Source organism: Dasypus novemcinctus, chromosome 5 (genome assembly GCF_030445035.2).
Source record: "Dasypus novemcinctus isolate mDasNov1 chromosome 5, mDasNov1.1.hap2, whole genome shotgun sequence".
In the NCBI taxonomy this organism is placed as follows: domain Eukaryota; kingdom Metazoa; phylum Chordata; class Mammalia; order Cingulata; family Dasypodidae; genus Dasypus; species Dasypus novemcinctus.
In genome coordinates this window covers 33,032,184-33,051,164 of record NC_080677.1, presented here as the reverse complement: position 1 = coordinate 33,051,164, position 18,981 = coordinate 33,032,184, and the positions used below count along the sequence as shown (strand labels likewise).

At 42.8% G+C, this 18,981-nt stretch overlaps 1 protein-coding gene across 2 annotated transcripts in view; it reads left to right on the top strand.

The window, feature by feature from the left end:
* NFE2L3 (NFE2 like bZIP transcription factor 3) overlaps positions 1 to 18,981 on the top strand; it is a 48,230-nt gene that overhangs the window by 10,116 nt on the left and 19,133 nt on the right. Inside the window, exon 2 of one of the 2 annotated variants that reach the window (XM_004459953.5) lies at positions 18,154 to 18,333. The exons of the other annotated variant lie outside the window; for it this stretch is intronic. Within the exon in view, the coding sequence (XP_004460010.1) occupies positions 18,154 to 18,333 (180 nt within the window). The remainder of the gene's footprint in view (positions 1 to 18,153; positions 18,334 to 18,981) is intronic. 2 annotated transcript variants of the gene reach the window in all.

Here is an 18,981-nt window from a genome sequence, read left to right as displayed (position 1 = left end):
TGCATTTGATGAACACAAGGGATTTTTAAATCACCAAATCACCTATACACAAATAAAAAGTAACTTAATGGGTTTAAGTTTACTCACCCTATGAATGAAAAACCTGGACCCTAAACCTTCAGAACGTACAAGACTTGTAAAACACATTTTCTCTTCTCTACATCTCAACTCCCTACCATTCAGTTGAGAAAAACTGGAGCAGATCAAAGTGATGGTAATTACTGGCTACCGGGGGCTGGTATCGCTTTCTCTTGACATTCTGATTGAGTATTTAACACTTAGCCATTAATTGCAACTCTTCAGAATGAAAAAGAAGTAGAAAGGCGTAGTCATTAACATACAGCATCTCAAAGTTTACAAAATGCTTTTTCTCAACTAATTCCTTAAAATGTAAATTAGATAATATTATCATCTCGTTACTCACAGGAGGAAAACTAAGGTCCAGAGTCTAGCAGGGGTGGGGGAAGTAGGATGGGCCTTTTTGCTTAGTCTTCTAGAACTTGAGCCCTCCTAGCCAAGAGGCTTTTGTGGGGCTTGGCAGACTGTGCAAATTATATTAGAAATGTGATAGGGCTTTTTCATTTTCTAAATATAAATATTATAATATTGACTCTCCACCCCTTCTTGGCTTGAGATTCTGGTACCCCCACTCTGCAAGAGAGCATTGCGAAAAAATAAAGAATAAAATAAATGAAAAGCAACAAATAAATAAAGAATTTTAAAAAGCTAGCATTGCTGTCACAAGTTGGGTTTTTTGGGAAACAGATTCAGGCTGAGTGGTGAGGGTGTGTCCTTGCGTTTAGCCCCTGTAGAAAGTACGACGTCAAGCCGTGATGCAGGCTAATAAACCCAGGGTTGTGGGCCTGGTCATTCATGGATATGGGTGCTCTGGGAAGGGCGTGGCCTTTGGTCTCAGCGGCTGAGGCATTCCTGAAGGGACCCAGCTGGAGGCTGTCTGCCCGAGGTGCCCAGCATTTGACCACAAATCCTTCCTTGAAAGGAGATCGGATCTGGACATCTCCATATGCATCATACTAATCTGGAGAAAGTTATTCTCTCATCACTGTGTACTGGCTTGGCCACTTATTCATAGACTCGTGGATTATTAGAGCTGGAAAGGGCCCCCACAGGAAACTTAAGTCCTGTACACAGAATTGACTTGCTCCATGTCTTCCCTTCTGCCTCTCTCTACCTGTCTCAAGAGGACAAGGAAATACCAATAGGCAGCCAAGACAGCACAGCAGATTCTTCCTCTGACCATGGCTTCCCTGCTGCTGGCTCCTTTGGCTTCTAACTCCTCCCTCTCTAGGAGTACTCAAGCTTTCCAGGTAGAATCTTGTCCGCTGCCTTGGTCTATAGCCCTGCCTCTACTGTCTCAATGGTCATCTGTTTCTTGTGCACATTGATTCTTCAAGGTGGTAGACTGCTAACGAGCTGTGATTTTAGCCTTTTAATCAGCAAATATTAAGAAAGAAACAACCGCTGGGTAGATGGGAGTGTGGAGAAGTGGATTGTATTAGTCAGGGTTCTCTAGGGAAACAGAATCAACAAGGGATGTCTGTTGATAATAAGAGATTTATCAGTCTCTCACACAGCCGGGGGGATGCACAAGTCCAGGTACTGCAGGCAGGCTGCAAACGGGCTCCGATGAAAGTCCAGCAAAGATTCTTGACGAGTTCTGGGAGACGTTGGCTGTCCAAAGACGAGCTGGGAAATTCTCTCTCTCTTTTTTTTAAAGATTTATTTTATTTATTTCTCTCCCCTTCCCCACCCGCCCCAGTTGTCTGTTCTCTGTGTCCATTTGCTGCGTGTTCTTCTTTTTGTCTGCTTCTGTTGTGGTCAGCGGCACTGGAATCTGTGTTTCTTTTTGTTGCGTCATCCCACTGCACCAGCTCTTGTGTGGGCGGCGCCATTCCTGGGCAGGCTGCACTTTCTTTTGTGCTGGGTGGCTCTCCTTACGGGGCGCACTCCTTGCGCGTGGGGCTCCCCTACATGGGGGACAGCCCTGCGTGGCAGGGCACTTCTTGCATGCATCAGTACTGCACGTTGGCCAGCTGCACACGGGTCAAGGAGGACGGGGGTTTGAACCGCGGACCTCCCATGTGGTAGGCGGATGCCCTAGCCACTGGGCCAAGTTCGCTTCCTGGAAATTCTCTTTCAATGCTGGAATCACTTCCCCTTTTAAGGGGTTCAACTGATTGGGTAAAGTGTCACTCATTGCTGATGGCAATCTCCCTGATTGATGTAATTGTAATCAGCTATCTATGATTTACCACTGCAATAAAGTCAATGGTGGCTAAAGTCCATAAATGCCCTTGTATTACAGTTAGCCCAGTGCTTGCTTGACCAAACAGCCGGGCACAATTACCTGGCCGAGTTGACACAATAGCCCAACTATCAAGTGGGTACTCAAGTACCGAGGATAGCATGAGTTAGAGCATCATATATGGAGGGTTGTTTGGCATACTCCAAGAAAAAAGTTGAAAAAGTTGTCAAAAGAGTTTCCTCAAACAAATAAAACTCCTGGTTTTAGACAGAATTCAAGGGGAATTCTTTCAGATTTTCCAAGAGTAAAGAATTCTGATGACATAAAGCTTCCCAATTCTTTTCCCAAAGCCAGCATGACAGTGATAACCAAGATCTAAAAGAACGCATTGAAAAAGAACACCACTCTTTTATGAAAATTCACTCACAGTATTAAGTATTAGCAAGGTGTACAAAGAGTGAAGCACAAAAAGCATTTTTAAATGTTTGTATTTGTTTCCAATTGCATAATAAATTGTCCCAACACTGAAATGTTTAATACAAGTAACATATTATCCCACAGTTTTTGTGGGTCAGAAATTTTGGAATGTCTTAGCTGGGGGATTTTTTCTGGGGGTCTCATAAGGTTGTAATCAAGATGTTAGCTGGGTTGCAGTCATCTGAAGGCTTAATCAGGTCTGAAGGATCTGCTTTCAAGGAGAATCACACACATGGCTGTGGGCAGGAGGCCTCAGTTCCTCACCTTGAGGGCCTCACCTCAAGGCCGCTTGAATGTCCCTACAGCATGAGAGCTGGCTTTTACCAGAGCACGTGATCTAAGGGAACGCACAAGGAGGAAGCCACAATGCTTTTTAACACTTAGTTTCTGAAGTCATACTATACTCTCACTCCTACCGTTTTCTCTGTTTTAAAAGCAAACCGCTATGCCTAGCACCTCTTATGGGGAGAGGAATTAAGTAGTCTACCTCTTTTTTTTTTATTAAAGATTTTTTAACCCCCCCCTTCTCCTCACCCCCGTTGTCTGCTCTCTCTGTCCATTCGCTGTGGGTTCTCTGTTCCACTCGTATTCCTGTTAGCAGCACTGGGAATCTGTGTCTCTTTGTTGCATCAGCTCTCTGTGTGTGCAGGAAGGAGTATCAAATAAGTATGAAATATATTTTAAAGCCATTTTAATGTTCAATACCCATTTCTATTTTTTAAATATTTCCTTCAAAAGTTAGAATAGATGGATCTTAAGTCTTTCAAATCCTCAAATATATTCTTGCTTCTACCCTTTTAGTCCTTATCTTAAAATCAGGGCTTTATTCTTCCTTCTTCTAAAACCAGTCCTGCCTCAAGTTGTCTCCTGAAGGACCTTGTTTTGCAGTTATCCTCTTTCCTGAATCATCCCTTACGAACATGCTTTAGTACCTCTCATCTTTTTTTTAAAAGATTTATTTATTTATTTCTCTCCCCTCCCCACCCCAGTTGTCTGTTCTCTGTGTCTGTTTGCTGCGTCTTCTTTGTCCACTTCTGTTGTTGTCAGCAGTACAGGAATCTGTGTTTCTTTTTGTTGCGTCATCTTGTTGTGTCAGTTCTCTGTGTGTGCAGCACCATTCCTGGGCAGCCTGCACTTTCTTTCGCACTGGGCGGCTCTCCTTACAGGGCACACTCCTTGCATGTGGGGCTCCCCTAGGCAGGGACACTCCTGCATAGCAGGGCATTCCCACGCGTGGGCCAGCTCCACACGGGTCAAGGAGGCCCGGGGTTTGAACCGCAGACCTCCCATGTGATGGACGGATGCCCTAACCACTGGACCAAGTCTGCTTCCCAGTACCTCTCATCTTAAAAAACACTGTGCTGACCCATTTTTTTATTCACTTTCCTAACCAAAATTCTTGAAAGAATTGTCTGTACAGTTTCCAATTTGTCAATTCCAGTTTACCCTTCAGCATAATACCAGTTAGCTTCTACTCAAAGTTGTTCTTTTGAAGGTCAGCAACAGCTCCCTTGTTGCCAAATCAATGGACACTTTTCTCTATCCAGTGCAACCTCCTAGTATTGTTCAAGGCACTGCGCATGGCCAGCTCCACATGGGTCAAGGAGGCCCGGGGTTGGAACCGCGGACCTCCCAAGTGGTAGATGGACACCCTAACCATTGGGCCAAGTCCACTTCCCTCTACAAGCTTCTTAATGTTGCGTTTTTTCCAATTCTGTGCTGAGGCCCTTTCCTTCAGTGTTGCTGGGTGCTTATCAATTCTCATGGATTTTTAAAAATTTACCTTTATGTTGATGTGTCTCCAGTTTATAATTCCAGCTCACACCTTCACTCTAAACTCGATTCTCATCTCTACCAGTGTGAAAAGTCTTCATTTGCTAATCCCCCAAAACAAAATTCAAAAAATAGCCACTCACTGCAAGAACAGCTCTATAAGAAAACATTTAAAATCATCCTCTCCCATCTATCTAAGGTGTGCTCTTTTATGTAGATCACATTTTAGGGCAGATAAGTTTTTTCCCCCATCTGTGATTAAAACACTTATTGTCGAATATCTGGGTTACTGTAAGTTCTTGGGTTATATACTTAGGTATTTACAGAGAAAGTTGGATCTCAGGTTTGGCTAATGAAAGAGAGGATTTAGGAAAGTGGATGTGGCTCAAGCGATAGGGCTCCCGTGTACCTTATGAGACTTCCAGGGTTCAATTCCCTAGGCAAGTTAGCCCGAGTGGAGACCTGGCGCAGACGCAGCAGACCAGGGAGATGAGGTGGCGCAAAAGATTGAGCGCCTCTCTCCCACTCCAGGATGTCCCAGGATTGGTACCTGGTGCCACCTAAAAAGAAGACAAGCAGGCACAGAAGAAAGCACAGCAAATGGACAGAGAGCAGACAGTGAGGGGCAGGAGGATGGATGGGTGGATAAAAAAATAAACAGATAAATAGAGGATTTGATTAGGACAGCTGCAAAGCTGAGCCATTCTTTGATGGAGCAAAACAGGCTTTCTTGACCATGCTTGTTGATCATAAACCCAGGAATGAGATTCCATTCGCAAATAGAGAATACATTTCAGAGAGAGCCAGCAGAGTTCTGAGATATATGACCAGAATAAAAAACTAGTGAAGGCACAGAGTAAAGAATCCCAAGAATTTTTCAGTCCCATTTTCATTTAACAAACAAGTAGTATAGCAGTATAGCAACTTAAAGACCTTGGCTGTGATCACACTAGGAAGTTTTTATGGAATTGCTGCAGGAAAACTTGACTGGCCGATGGCATCCTCTTGTTCACTATGCTGAGTGGGCAGCTCCAGCACCAACTTCCTGGAGAGACTTAAGACTGGGGAGTGTATGGGGAGGTATTTCTGGCTAGATGGGAGCTCTTTGTTGAGGATGCCTTTAAGAGAAAAGTTTTTTGGGTTCCTCTTCAGGGAGGGTTGGAAGGATTATCATATGATGGCCATCCTTCCAATCAACTGTGATAGCAGCCCTCTTTTCTACCTTCAGCTGGAGAGAGAGAATCACTTTGAGAATCTCATCCAAGTTCCTTCCAGTGGTAGCTGGATAGAGGGCTTGAGTTGCTTATCAGGACCAAAAATAAAACACCACAAGAGCTGTCCATATATGTGTGAATTTTCCCTTTTTCTGCCACTTGTTGATTTCCAACTTTATTCCATTATGATCAGTGCTTTGTATAATTTCAATCTTGTTTGAATTTATTGAGATCTGCTTTGCCACCCAACATATTGTCTATCCTGGAGAAAGATCCATGAGTACCTGAAAAGAATGTATATCCTGCTGTTTTGGGCTGCAGTGTTCTGTATATGTCTATTAGGTTTAGTCCATTTGTCATATTGCTCAAGCTCTCTGTTTTTTATTGATCCTCTGTCCAGATGTTCTATCCAATGCTGAGAGTGTTGTACTGAAGTCTCCAACTATTATTATAGAGAATGTCTATTTCTCCCTTCAGTTTTGCCAGTGTTTACCTCATGTATCTTGGGGCATCCTGGTTAGGTGCATATACATTTATGATTGTTATTTCTTCCTGATGAATCATCCCTTTTATTAATATTAATATTAATATGTAATGCCCTTCCTTGTGTAATAGTTTTGCTTTTAAACTCTATATCACCTGATATAAGTATAGCTACCTTAGCTTTTTTTTTGGTTACTGCATGCATAGAATATCTTTTCCCAATCTTTCACTTCTTTTTATTTTATTTTATTTTTTAAATTTCTCTCCCTTCCCCTCCCCGCCCCCCCCCCAATTGTCTGCTCTGTGTCCATTCGCTGCGTGTTCTTCTGTGACCGCTTCTATCCTAAGGCACTGGAATTGTTTCTTTTAGTTGCATCATCTTGTTTTGTCAGCTCTCCCTGTGTGGCGCCACTCCAGGCAGGCTGCACTTTCTTTTGCGCTGGGCGGCTCTCTTTAGGGGGCATGCTCCTTGCGTGTGGGGCTCCCCTACGCGGGGGACACCCCTACGTGGCAGGGCATTCCTTGCGCATATCAGCACTGCGCATGGGCCAGCTGCACACAGGTCAAGGAGGCCAGGGGTTTGAACTGGGGACCTCCCATGTGGTAGGCAGACTCCCTATCCATGGGCCAAGTCCGCTTCCCACCTTTCACTTTCAATCTATTGGTATCCTTGGGTCTAAAGTGAGTCTCTTGCAGACAGCATATAGATGAGATTGCTCATATTGTCTTATCCATTCTGCCGGTCTGTGTCTTTTGATTGGGGAGTTCAATGCAGTAACATTCAATGTTATTACTGTAAAGGCAGTTCTTATTTCACCCATTTTGATCTTTGGGTTTAATCTGTTCTTTTTTTTTTTAATTTTTAAAAAAAGATTATTTATTTTCCCCCCTCTCCCTCCTCCCACCCTGCTGTTTTTGCTGTCTGTGTCCATTCACTGTGTCATCTTCTGTATCTATTTCTCTTTTTGTCTCCTCTTCTCATTTTTTCTCCTCTAGGATTCACCAGGATTTGATCCTGGGGACCCCCATATGGAGAGAGGTTCCCTGTCAATTGCACCACCTACATTCCCAGTCTCTGCTGCACTTCACCTTGACTGTCCCCTTTGCCTCTCTTTTTGATGCATCATCATTTTGTTTTTTTTTTTAATTTTTTTATTTTTTATTGACTTTGTAATAATATTACATTAAAAATATATATGTGAGGTCCCATTCAACCCCACCCCCCCCACCCCCCCTCTCCCCCCCCCCAACAACACTCGTTCCCATCATCATGACACATCCATTGGATTTGGTAAGTACATCTTTGGGCACCTCTGCACCTCATATACATTGGTTCACATCATGGCCCATACTCTCCTCTATTCCATCAAGTGGGCCCTGTGAGGATTTACAATGTCCGGTGATTACCTCTGAAGCACCATCCAGGGCAGCTCCATGTCCCGAAGACGCCTCCACCTCTCATCTCTTCCTGCCTTTCCCCATACCCTTTGTCCATTATGGATGCATCATCATTTTGCTGCATGACTCACTTGTGTGGGCACTCGGCTTGCTACAAAGGCATTGGCTTACCATGCGGGCACTCGCATGGGCACTGGTTCGCCATGTGGGCACGCTTTTCTCTTCTTTTGTTTTTCACCAGGAGGCTCCAGGGATCGAACCTGGGTCCTCCCAAATGTAGGCGGAAGACCTATCACTCGAGCCATATCCGCTTCCCTAATTTGACATTTTATTTTCACCACTCTTGACTATTTTAGTTACTGTTACTGATACAATCATCTCTACACTCGCTTCCAAGCCTCTCCTGTCTTTTCAGGCTGTAACACTCCCTTTAATATTTCTTGCAAAGCCAGTTCTTTTTTTGTAATAAACTCTCAGTTTCTGTTTATCTGTGAATATTCTAAACTTGCTGTCATATTTGAAAGACAATATTGCTGGATATAAAATTCTTGGCTGGCAGTTTTTCTCTTGCAGTATCTTAAATATATCATACCACTGTCTTCTTGCCTGCATGGCTTCTGATGAGAAATCAGCACTTACTCTTATTGGGTATCCCTTATATATGTTATACATTGCTTTTCTCTTGCTGCTCTGAGTACTCTCTTTGTCTTTGGCATTTGACATTCTGATTAGTATGTGTCTTGGAGTTGGTCTGTTTGGATTTATTTGGATGGGAGTACAATGTGCTTTTTTTTTTTAATTTTTAAATTTTAATTTTAATTTTCCCCCCTTGTTTGCGCTCACTGTCCACTCTCCATGTCCATTTGGTGCATGCTCTTTCCATGTCTGCCCATCTTTTCTTCTCATTGTTCTCTTTAGAAATTACCGGGAACCAACCCCAGGACCTCTGGTGTGCAAGAGAGGCACTCAGTCTCTTGAGCCACCTCAGCTCCCTGGTCTCCTGTGTCTCTCACTGTCTCTCCTCTAGGCTCCCATTGTTGTGTCATCTTGCTGCACCAGCTCTCCGTGGCTCAGGCCAGTTTGCCTTCACCAGGAGGCCCTGAAAATTGTACCCAGGGCTTCCCATATGGTAGATGGGAGCCCAATTGCTTGAGCCACATCCACTTCCCATGATGTGCTTCTTGAACATGGATATCTATGTCCTTTAATAGTGTTGGGAAATTTTCTACCATTATTTCTTCAAATATTCCTTCTGCCCCTTTTCCCTTCTCTTCTCTTGGTATACCCATGACATGTATATTTGCACGTCTTTTCCTTTCATTTAGTTCCCTGAGACCCTGTTCAATTTTTTCCATTCTTTTCATCATCTGTTCCTTTGTATGTTCACTTTCAGAGGTCATGTCTTCAAGCTTATTGATCATTTCTTCTGCCTCCTCAAATCTGCTGTTATATGCCTCTAGTGTATTTTTAATATCATTTATTGCACTTTTCACTCCCATAAGGTCTGCTATTTTTCTGTATATACTTTCAAATTCTTTGTGCTCACCCCATGTCTTTTTAATATCCTTAATCTCTTTAGCCGTCTCATTGAATTTATTAAGGAGACTTGTTTTGAACATCCATAATTAGTTGTTTCAACTCCTTTATGTCATCTGGAGGCTTATCTTGCCCCTTTAACTGGGCCATATCTTCCTGTTTCTTGGTATGGACTGTAATTTTTTGTTGGTGTCTTTGCATCTGGCTTGCTAGATGTATTTATTCTGGGTGCAGTTTCTTCCTTTAGTTTGGGGTTTCTTGTCTTTTCTTCCTTGCTGGTTGTACAGTAGGAAGAGTTGAGCATGTAGTTGGCGCTATAAGCTGTGGAGGTTGAAGCTCCACATTGCTCCAGGGGCTGATGAAGCTTCTTCCACCTTTCTCCTCTGCCAGGGGTAAGGACAGAGCTGCAGCTGTGTGTAATAATCCAAGTTGTGCAGGACAAGACTGTATTTGCCCAGAGAGACTTATGAAGCTTCCCACCCCTGTCTCCCCTACCTGAGATGGGGATGGAGCTGCAGTTGTAGACAGCAACCTATGTCTTGTGCATCCAAAATGATCACAGTTGCCCAGGTAAACTGACATAGCACCAGATCACCTCCCTGCTGGGGGTGGGAATGGACTCTCTGGAATGCTCAACAATGTAATCCATGTGGGCGAACACGCCTGCAGTTGCCCTGAGAGGCTGAGGGAATACTGTCCCTTCTGCCCCTTAGGGAGTGGGAATGGAACCCCTGACACCCAACAGTTCAGTCCCTGTAGGCCAGAAGTACCCGCCGTTGACCGGAGAGGCTGTGGAGACAGCAGATTATCCTATTGGGTGGTGGGGTGGATCCATAGGCATCCAGCAGTCCAGTCCATATAGGCTGAAAGTTCTGCCTTGTCTAGAAAGACTGTGGAAACACCAGCCCCTCCTTTCCTGTTGGGGGGTGAGGGTGGATCCACCAGCACCCACTAGCCCAGGCTGTGTGTGCCCAAAGCATCTGCAGTTACCCAGAGAGGCTGGGCCAACATCCTTTTGGGGATGGACGTAGAGCCACTGGTGCCCAACAGTTGGGTTTGTGCAGGCCAAAAGTGCCTGCAGTTGCCCTGAGAGGCTGAGGGAACAACCAGCCCTCTCCTATCATGGTGGTCAGAGGTAGAGATGGACTCAAAGGCACTCAACAAACCAGTTCATGTGGGCTGAAAATACCTGCCGTTGCCTGGAGAGGCTGAGGATACCCGACTCCTCTCCTATCCTATTGGGTGCGGGGATGAGCTCCAGGTGCCCTGCTATTCAGTCTGTGCAGGCCCAAACCCCTGCAGTTGCCTGGAGAGCCTGGCATAGGTCCTGCCAGCTTCCTCCCTGCTGGAGGTGGGCTGGAACCTGCTGGGGCTACAGTCCGATCTTAGTGGAAAGAAGCCAGTCCCTAACTTAACTGGATTTTCAGTCAGCCTGGCTTCCCCTCATGCTGGGGGTGGAGTTAAAATGGTGGCTACCAGACTCTTTCTGACTTGGACAGGTTCAAAGTTTAGCTGTTCTTAGGATTATACTTTAGCCCATGGAATTTACTAATCAGTAGCTGAAGTCAGTGCCACATGAGTGCCGCACTGTGTCTTCCTCCCCATTTTTGGGAAATGGAGTTTCCAGCTCCAGCCACAGAATAGCTCCTGAGGCTTGTGCTGTGGGCACCGGCCTCTGTGGCAGGGAGGGTTCTACTCACGAATCTTCTCAGGAGATGGGCAGTCTCCTCCTTCCATATTTTTAAGTAAGGATGTTGCAGGATGCTCCTCTGGTCTCCTGGGACCCCAAAACAGGTGCTTTCAATAGCTCTGGATGATCACTAACTGCCCTGTAGGGTGAGCTGACTCTTGGAGCGCCTTTCTCCGCCATCTTGGCTTCTCCTCTTGCATTGATGATTTTTAAATTCTATCAGTGTTTATTAGTTACATTTCTATTATAAAGATGATTTCCCTTTACATTTATTTATTTATTTGTCTATATTTGAATGGACTCACTGATTCTGAATTTATAAAGTACATTATAGTCCATTATATGAGATAAGATTTTCAGCCTAATTTCTGCTGCTTTCAGTGTCTGTTCTGGTCATACAGAATTTCTCTGATACCTTCAGTCCTTCTCTTCCTGAGTTTTAGGCAAGCCATCTTTTTAAAAAATCAGTTTTATTGATACATATTCATAAAACATACTCTCCATCCAAAGTGTACAATCAGTGGCATTTAGTGTAATCACAGGGTTGTGCAGTCATCAATTCAATCATTAGTAGAGCATTTTTGTTATTCCAATAATAATAATAAACAAAAACAAAGAAAACTCATCATCTTATATCTCTCTGTGCTTCCCCTGCCATACATAGCTGCTGTTCTGTTTCTTTAGCTCTAGTTTATTTATATTTATATTTCGTATCGATGGAGTCAAGCAATATGTAGTACCTTGGGTATAGTGCCTCTCCCTTAGCTCTTAGTAGATCCTTTTTTTTTTAATTCTTACCGGAAGATTATTAATATATACTCCTCCTCACAGTTTGCTTTGGTTGTATTTTTGCCTGATATTAACTTCTTGTAACATTAACATACATTTGTTCAGTTTCAAAGGAAACCAGTTTTATATGCAATGTTACCCATATTCATATTTCACATGAGGTTTTCCTATGCTATACAGTCCCATGTTACTTTTTTTAGCTTTCCTTCTAGTAATATACATGACCTTTGGCTTTCGCTTTCATATAATTGCAAGTTAAAAACACTACGATGCACTTTCACCTTTTTTATCCATTTCCAAAGATTAAAAACAACCTTTTTACCTGTTCTGCACATATTAGCCCTCAGCTTTCCATTCTCTAACCTCATTCTATTTTCTGGTGATCCGTATTCTAGTTATAAACGCCATGAGTTTACACAATATGTTTAGTTCATAATAGCACAATCATACAGTATATGTCTTCTTTTTTAAAGATTTATTTACTTATTTATCTCCCCTCCCCCTTCCTCTGCCCTGCTGTTTTTGCTCTCTGTGTACATTCACTGTAAGATCTTCTGTATCTATTTCTCTTTTTGTTTTCTTGTCTTTCTCCTCTAGGATTCACCAGGATTCGATCCTGGGGACCTCTGATGTGGAGAGAGGTTCCCTGTCAATTGCGCCACCACAGTTCCTGGTCTTTGCTGCGTGATTCACTTGCGCGGGCACTGGCTCGCCATTCAGGCACTCACGCAGGCACTTGGCTCATTCAACTCACTGCACAGGCACTGGCTTGCTGCTTGGGCACCCACATGGGCACTCAGCTCACTGTGTGGGCACTGGCTTGCCATGTAGGCACGCTTTGTTGTCTTCTTTTTCACCAGGAGGCCCCAGGGATTGTACCCAGTTCCTCCCATATGGGAGGCAGAGGCCTTATCACTTGAGCCACATCTGCTTCTCCAGTATATGTCTTTTCATGTATGGCTTGCTTCATTGAACATAATGTCCTCCAGGTTCATGCATGTTGTCATATGCCTCATGACTTCATTTCTTCGTACAAGTTCATAATATTCCATCATGTGTATATACTACAACTTTATCCATTCATTCGTTGATGGACATCTGGGTTTCCATTTTTTTGGCAATTGCGAGCAACACTGCTATGAACATTGTTGTGCAGATGTCTCAGTTCTTCTGGTTATATACCCAGTAGTGGTATTGCCAGGTCATGTGACAAATCTATATTCAGCTTCCTTAGGAATTCCCAAACAGTCCTCCACAGTGGCTGTATCAGTCTGTATTCCCACCAACAGTGAATAAGGACCTGTTGTTTTCTGTCTTTTTAATAATGGTGTTCTAATAGGTAGGAAATGATATCTCATTGTAGCTTTGATTTGTATATCCCTAATTGATAGTGATGTTGAACAGTTTTTTCATGTAATTTTTCATCCTTTGTATTTTTCCTTTGGACAAATGTTTAAATAAGTCTTTTGCCCAATTGATTGTCTTTTTATTGTTGAGTTGTAATATCTCTTTATATTAAATCCTTATCAGATGTGATATTTCCAAATATTTTCTTCCATTGAGTTGCCTTTTCACCCTTTTGACAGTCATTTGAGTTGCATATCAGATATGAGGAGGTCCTATTTATTTTTTCTTCTGTTGCTTGTGCTTTGGTTGTAAGAGCCAAGAAACTACCACCTACCACAAGACCTTGAAGATGTTTGCCTACATTTTCTTCTAGTAGTTTTATGGTCTTGGCTTTTTTATTTAGGTCTTTGATCATTTTGAGTTGATTCTTGCATAGGGAGTGAGATGAGGTCCTCTTTCATTCTTTTGGTTATGAATATCCAGTTCTCCCAGCACCATTTATTGAAGAGACTGTTATATCCTGTTGACATGGACTTGGTAGGTGTGTCAAAAACCAGTTGACCATAGAGGTAAGGGTTTGTTTCTGGGCTCTTAATTCTGTTCCACTGATTGATGTGTCTATCGTTATGCCAGTACCATGATGTTTTGACCATTGTAGCTTAGAAATATGTTTCAAGGTCAGGCAGTGAGAGTCCTACATCAGTCTACTTTTTTAGAATGCTTTTTCTTATTTGGGTGCACTTTCCCTTCCAAATAAATTTGGTAATTGCCTTTTCTATTTCTGTAAAGTAAGCTGTTGGAATTTTTATTGGTATTGCATTGAGTCTGTAAATGAGTTTGGGTAGTGTAGCAGTTCGATATGGTTATGAATTCCAAAAACAGATATTGGATTATGTTTGTAATCTGGTCTGTACCTGGGCATGATTAAGTTATGATTACGGCTTTGATTGGGTCATGTCATTAGGGTGTTGAGTCCCCGCCCCTTGGTGGGTGGGAACTCACAGGTAAAAAGGCATGGTAAAGGACAGAGTTGAGGGTTTTTGATGTTGGAGTTTGATGCTGAAGCCTTAAGCTGGAGCCCTGGGAAGTAAGCTCACAGAGGAAAGAGAAGCCAGCCCCAGGAATAGAGGAACCCTGAGTCAGAAGAAGAGCACAGAGGAACAGAGACAGCTCCTTAGACATGGCAGAAGCCCCAGGGAGAGAGACGGCCATTTGCCTGATAGTCTACAGCTGACCTTGTGGAGAGAGGCAAAGCCTAGACTGCTGACTTTGTGCAGAAAATAGAGGACCTTAGCTCAGAGAGAAGCAGGACCTGGGAAGAGAGAGGAACCCAGGAAGCCTGAACCCTGGCAGACGTCGGCAGCCATCTTGCTTCAACATGTGAAAATAAACTTTGCTGAGGGAAGTAACTTATGCTTATGTCCTGGTACCTGTAAGCTCCTATCCCAAATAAATACCCTTTATAAAAAACAACCAATTTCTGGTATTTTGCATCAGCACCCCTTTGGCTGACTAATATAGGTAGGATTGACATCTTTACCGTATTTAGTTCCCAATCCATGAACACAGAATGTCTTTCCATTTGTTTAGGTTATCTTTTATTTCTTTTAGCATAGTTTTATAGTTTTCTGAATATAGGTCCTGTACATCTTTGATTAAATAGATGCCTAGGTATTTGAGACTTTTTGTTGCACTTGTAATGAAATTTTTTTTCCTGATTTTCTCCTCAGACTGTTCAGTAATAGTGTATAGAAGCATTTACTGATTTTTTGTGTGTTGATCTTTTATTCTCTCACTTTGCTGAACTCATTTATTAACTCCAGTAACTTTGTCTTAGACATTTCAGAATATTTTTTATTTGAAAAATTTTTTTTTAATGTTTATGAGGCTAGTTTAATCTTTCCCCAACCCACTGAGATGGCTCTGTTGTTTGTGCCCATTGTCTGCTTTTTCCCCCTCATCTGTTTTTTATTTTAGAGGCAGCAGGAACTGAACCTGGGACCTCCCATTTGGGAGGCAGGTGCTCAACTGCTTGAGCCACATCCATTCCCTGTTTGTTTTGTTTTTGTTTGCTGTTTGCTCATTGTATCCTTGTCTGGCTTGTTTTTCTTGCTCATTGTCTGTTGTCATCTTCTCTCTCTTTTTTTAAAGATATATTTCTTTTCCCTTTTTTTTTTTTTTTTAATTTAACCCCTCTCCCCCAGATGGTTCTCTTGCCTGTCTGCATTGTTTGCTCACCTTCTCCAGGAGGCACCAGGAAGCGAACCTGGGACCTCCCACATGGGAGCCAAGTGCTCAGCAGCCTGAGCCGTCTATGCTTCCTTCAGGCTGTGGTGTCTGCTGGCTTGTGGCATCTGCTCATTTAGGTGTCTAGCTTGTCCTGGCAGGTGCAGCGTCTGCTGGTCTTCTTTCGGGGGCACCGGGGCCTCCCGTGTGGTAGGTGGGCACTCAACTGCCTGAGCCACATCCACTCCCCAGAATTTTCTAAACAAAGAGTCATGTCAACTGCACATAGTGAGTTTTCCTTCCTCTTTTCCTATTTGGATGCCTTTTATTTTATTTTTCTTGTCTTATTGATCTAGCTAGAACTTCTAGTACAATGTTGAATAACAAGGGTGACAGTGGGCATCCTTGTCTTGTTCCTGATCTTAGAGGGAAAGCTTTCAACCTTTCCCTATTGAGTAGGATGTTGACTGTGGGTTTTTTATATATGCCCTTTATCATATTGTAGAATTTCCCTTCTATCTTTCCAAGTGTGTTTATCAAGAAAGGATGTGGGATTTTGTCAAATGCCTTTTCTGCATCAATCAAGATGATCAAGTGGTTTTTTTCCTTCAGTTTGTTAATGTGATATATTACATTGATTGATTTTCTTATGTTGAACCACCCTTGCCTACCAAGAATAAATCCCACTTGGTCATGGTGTATAATTCCTTCATTTCTTCTCAAATGCTTGGTCAAATTTACCTGAAGCCATCTGGTCCTGGGCTTTTCTTTGTTGGGAGATTTTTGATTACTGTTTCAATCTCTTTAAATGTGACTGGTTTGTTAAGTTATTGTGTTTCTTGTAGCATTAATGTAGGTTGTGTGTTTCTAGGAATAATGTCCATTTCATCTAGGTTGTCTAGTTTGTTGGCATACAGTTTCTCATGATATCCTCTTAGGATCCTTTTTTTTTTCCTGTGGTGTCATCATAACTTCCTTTCATTTCTGATTTTATTTGCATCTTCTCTCTTTTTTCTTTTTTTTTTTTTTTTTAAAGATTTATTTTTATTTATTTAATTCCCCTCCCCTCCCCCGGTTGTCTGTTATCTGTGTCTTTTTGCTGCGTCTTGTTTCTTTGTCCGCTTCTGTTGTCGTCAGCGGCACGGGAAGTGTGGGTGGTGCCATTCCTCGGCAGGCTGCTCCCTCCTTCGCGCTGGGCGGCTCTCCTTATGGGTGCACTCCTTGCGCGGGGGGTGTGGCGCGGCACTCCTTGCACGCATCAGCACTGCGCATGGGCCAGCTCCACACGGGTCAAGGAGGCCCGGGGCTTGAACCGCGGGCCTCCCATGTGGTAGACGGACGCCCTAACCACTGGGCCAAAGTCCGTTTCCCCTCTCTTTTTTCTTTGTTAGTCTAGATAAGGTCTATTTTATTGGTCTTCTCAAAGAAACAGCTTTTGGTTTTGTTGATTTTCTCTATTGTTTTTTTTTTGGGGGGGGTCTCAATTTCATTTATTTCTGCTCTAATCTTTATTATTTCTTTCCTTCTGTTTGCTTTGGGATTGGTTTTTTGCTCTTTTTCTAGTTTCTCCAGCTGTTCAGTTAGATCGTTCATTTTAACTCTTCTTTTTTTTTTAAAAAAGATTTATTTATTTATTTCTCTCCCCTCCCCTTCACTCACCCCGGTTGTCTGTTCTCTGTGTCTATTTGCTGCGTCTTCTTTGTCCGCTTCTGTTGTTGTCAGTGGCATGGGAATCTGTGTTTCTTTTCACTGCATCATCTTGTTGTGTCACCTCTCCATATGTGGGGCACCATTCCTTGGCAGGCTGCACTTTCTTTTGCGCTGGGCGGCTCCTTGCGCGTGGGACTCCCCTACACGAGGGACATCCCTGCGTGGCAGGGCACTCCTTGTGCGCATCAGCACTGTACATGGGCCAGATCCACACGGGTCAAGGAGGCCCGGGGTTTGAACCTCAGACCTCTCATGTGATAGACGGACGCCCTAACCACTGGGCCAAGTCCGCCGCCTCTTCTTTTTTAATATAGGAGTTTAGGGCTATAAATTTCCCTCTCAGCACTGCCATCGCTGTATAAGTTTTGATAAGTTGTGTTCTCATTTTCATTCATTTCAATATATTTACTAATTTATCTTACTATTTCTTTTTTGATTCACTGATTGTTAAGTAGTGTGTTATTTAGCCTCCACACATTTGCAAAATTTCCCCTATCCCATCTATTACTGATTTCCAGGTTCATTCCGTTATGATCTGAGAAGGTGCTTTGAATAATTTCAGTCTTTTTATATTTACTGAGACATACCCTGTCACCTAAAATGTGGTCTACTCTGGAGAAAGATCCACGAGCACTTGAGAAGAATGTATGATCCGTTCTGAGTTCCGTGGAAGAATTCATCTGAGCAAATAGGCATCTTGGAAAATATCTGTGGAAATGATCATTTAAACTTTGTTGTTAACTTTTTTTCAAAATAGAACATTTATCTTTTTCCTCGTTGTAAAAGGAATACATGTTCATTGTAAAATATTCCAACAATAAAGATGTAGGGAAAGTGGAAGTCAACTCTCTAACCAGTTTTTCTTCCAACTTAGCTGTTTGATTTATTTTCAACAGAAAATTAAATAAAAACTGCCTGCTGGCAACATTGGTTTCCAAATGTAATCAAATTTGCAAGCATTTTAAATGCAGATGCTTTATAGATGCATATAGTTTAATTTGAATTATGCAGATTTAAATGGTCTGTCTCAGAGAGTATACTTAAAAGGGATAGGATACAAAACTGACCTTTGTTTCACAATTAGGTGTTTCTTTGGTATTGATAATAAAATGCCAGTATTAGCTTTTGACTTGTGGGTTTTCATGATCACTGCAAAGTAAATACAATGCGGTTTTAAAAGACACTGTGATTTATTTGATGAAATACAGATTTCTAGTTAGTACACTTTTCCTGTATTTTTATAGGAGATTGAGATACTAAGAGAGAGTTGTGAAGCTGTGGATTACAGTTCCCAGCATGAGGAAAGTGAGCTAAGGCTGTCTGCCCAGAAGGAAGCATCACCACAGCAGAATAGTGAAGATGAAAATAAAATAGCAGCGAAGCCCGACTGGGAGGCAGAAAAGACCACTGAACCTAGAAATGAGGTAAGCGTATCGGAATTGGCACTGCCTTTACTGTAGATATTGTGACTTTGACAATTTGTGTTGAGAATGAGTTTTGTATTTGAGTGTGTTCTACTCTAAGCAAATCTGATATAGGAAAATACTTATTTTTTCTTTTAATTGAGGGAGTGACTATTTGATATACAAAGGGATCATCCTATAGAATTAATTATTTCTGGTTAAACTCAAGTTTGTTTGTTTGTTTTTGCATTCAGAATAGCTGCGGCTTTATTGGCTATTTCATAACCATCTCTCAGTTGAGGACAGTTTATCTACTTCCCAAGGGGTTCAAACTGGCAGGTGTTTGCTACCCTCTTGGGCCCCCAGGGACAGCAGGGGGGACAGGATTAGGGAGGGGTGCCATATAGTAATCTCCAGGAACTTGCTAGCAGCTTTTGCTAGTTGTGTTTGCCACGGCAAAGGATAAGGAGAAACCAGTGCCAGGCTGGCCAGGTCAACTTGCGAGAGCCAGAGGACCCCACGGGCAGGTCACCTGAGTACCCGCCAGGACGTGGGCCCACATCAGTCCCCTGGCAGGCCAAGCGGAGTCACTGGGCATCCAGGAGCCCGTTTTGTGCCTCTTGCCTAGACTAATGGCAGGTCCAGTGGCATCACCTCCTTGGCTGCTCA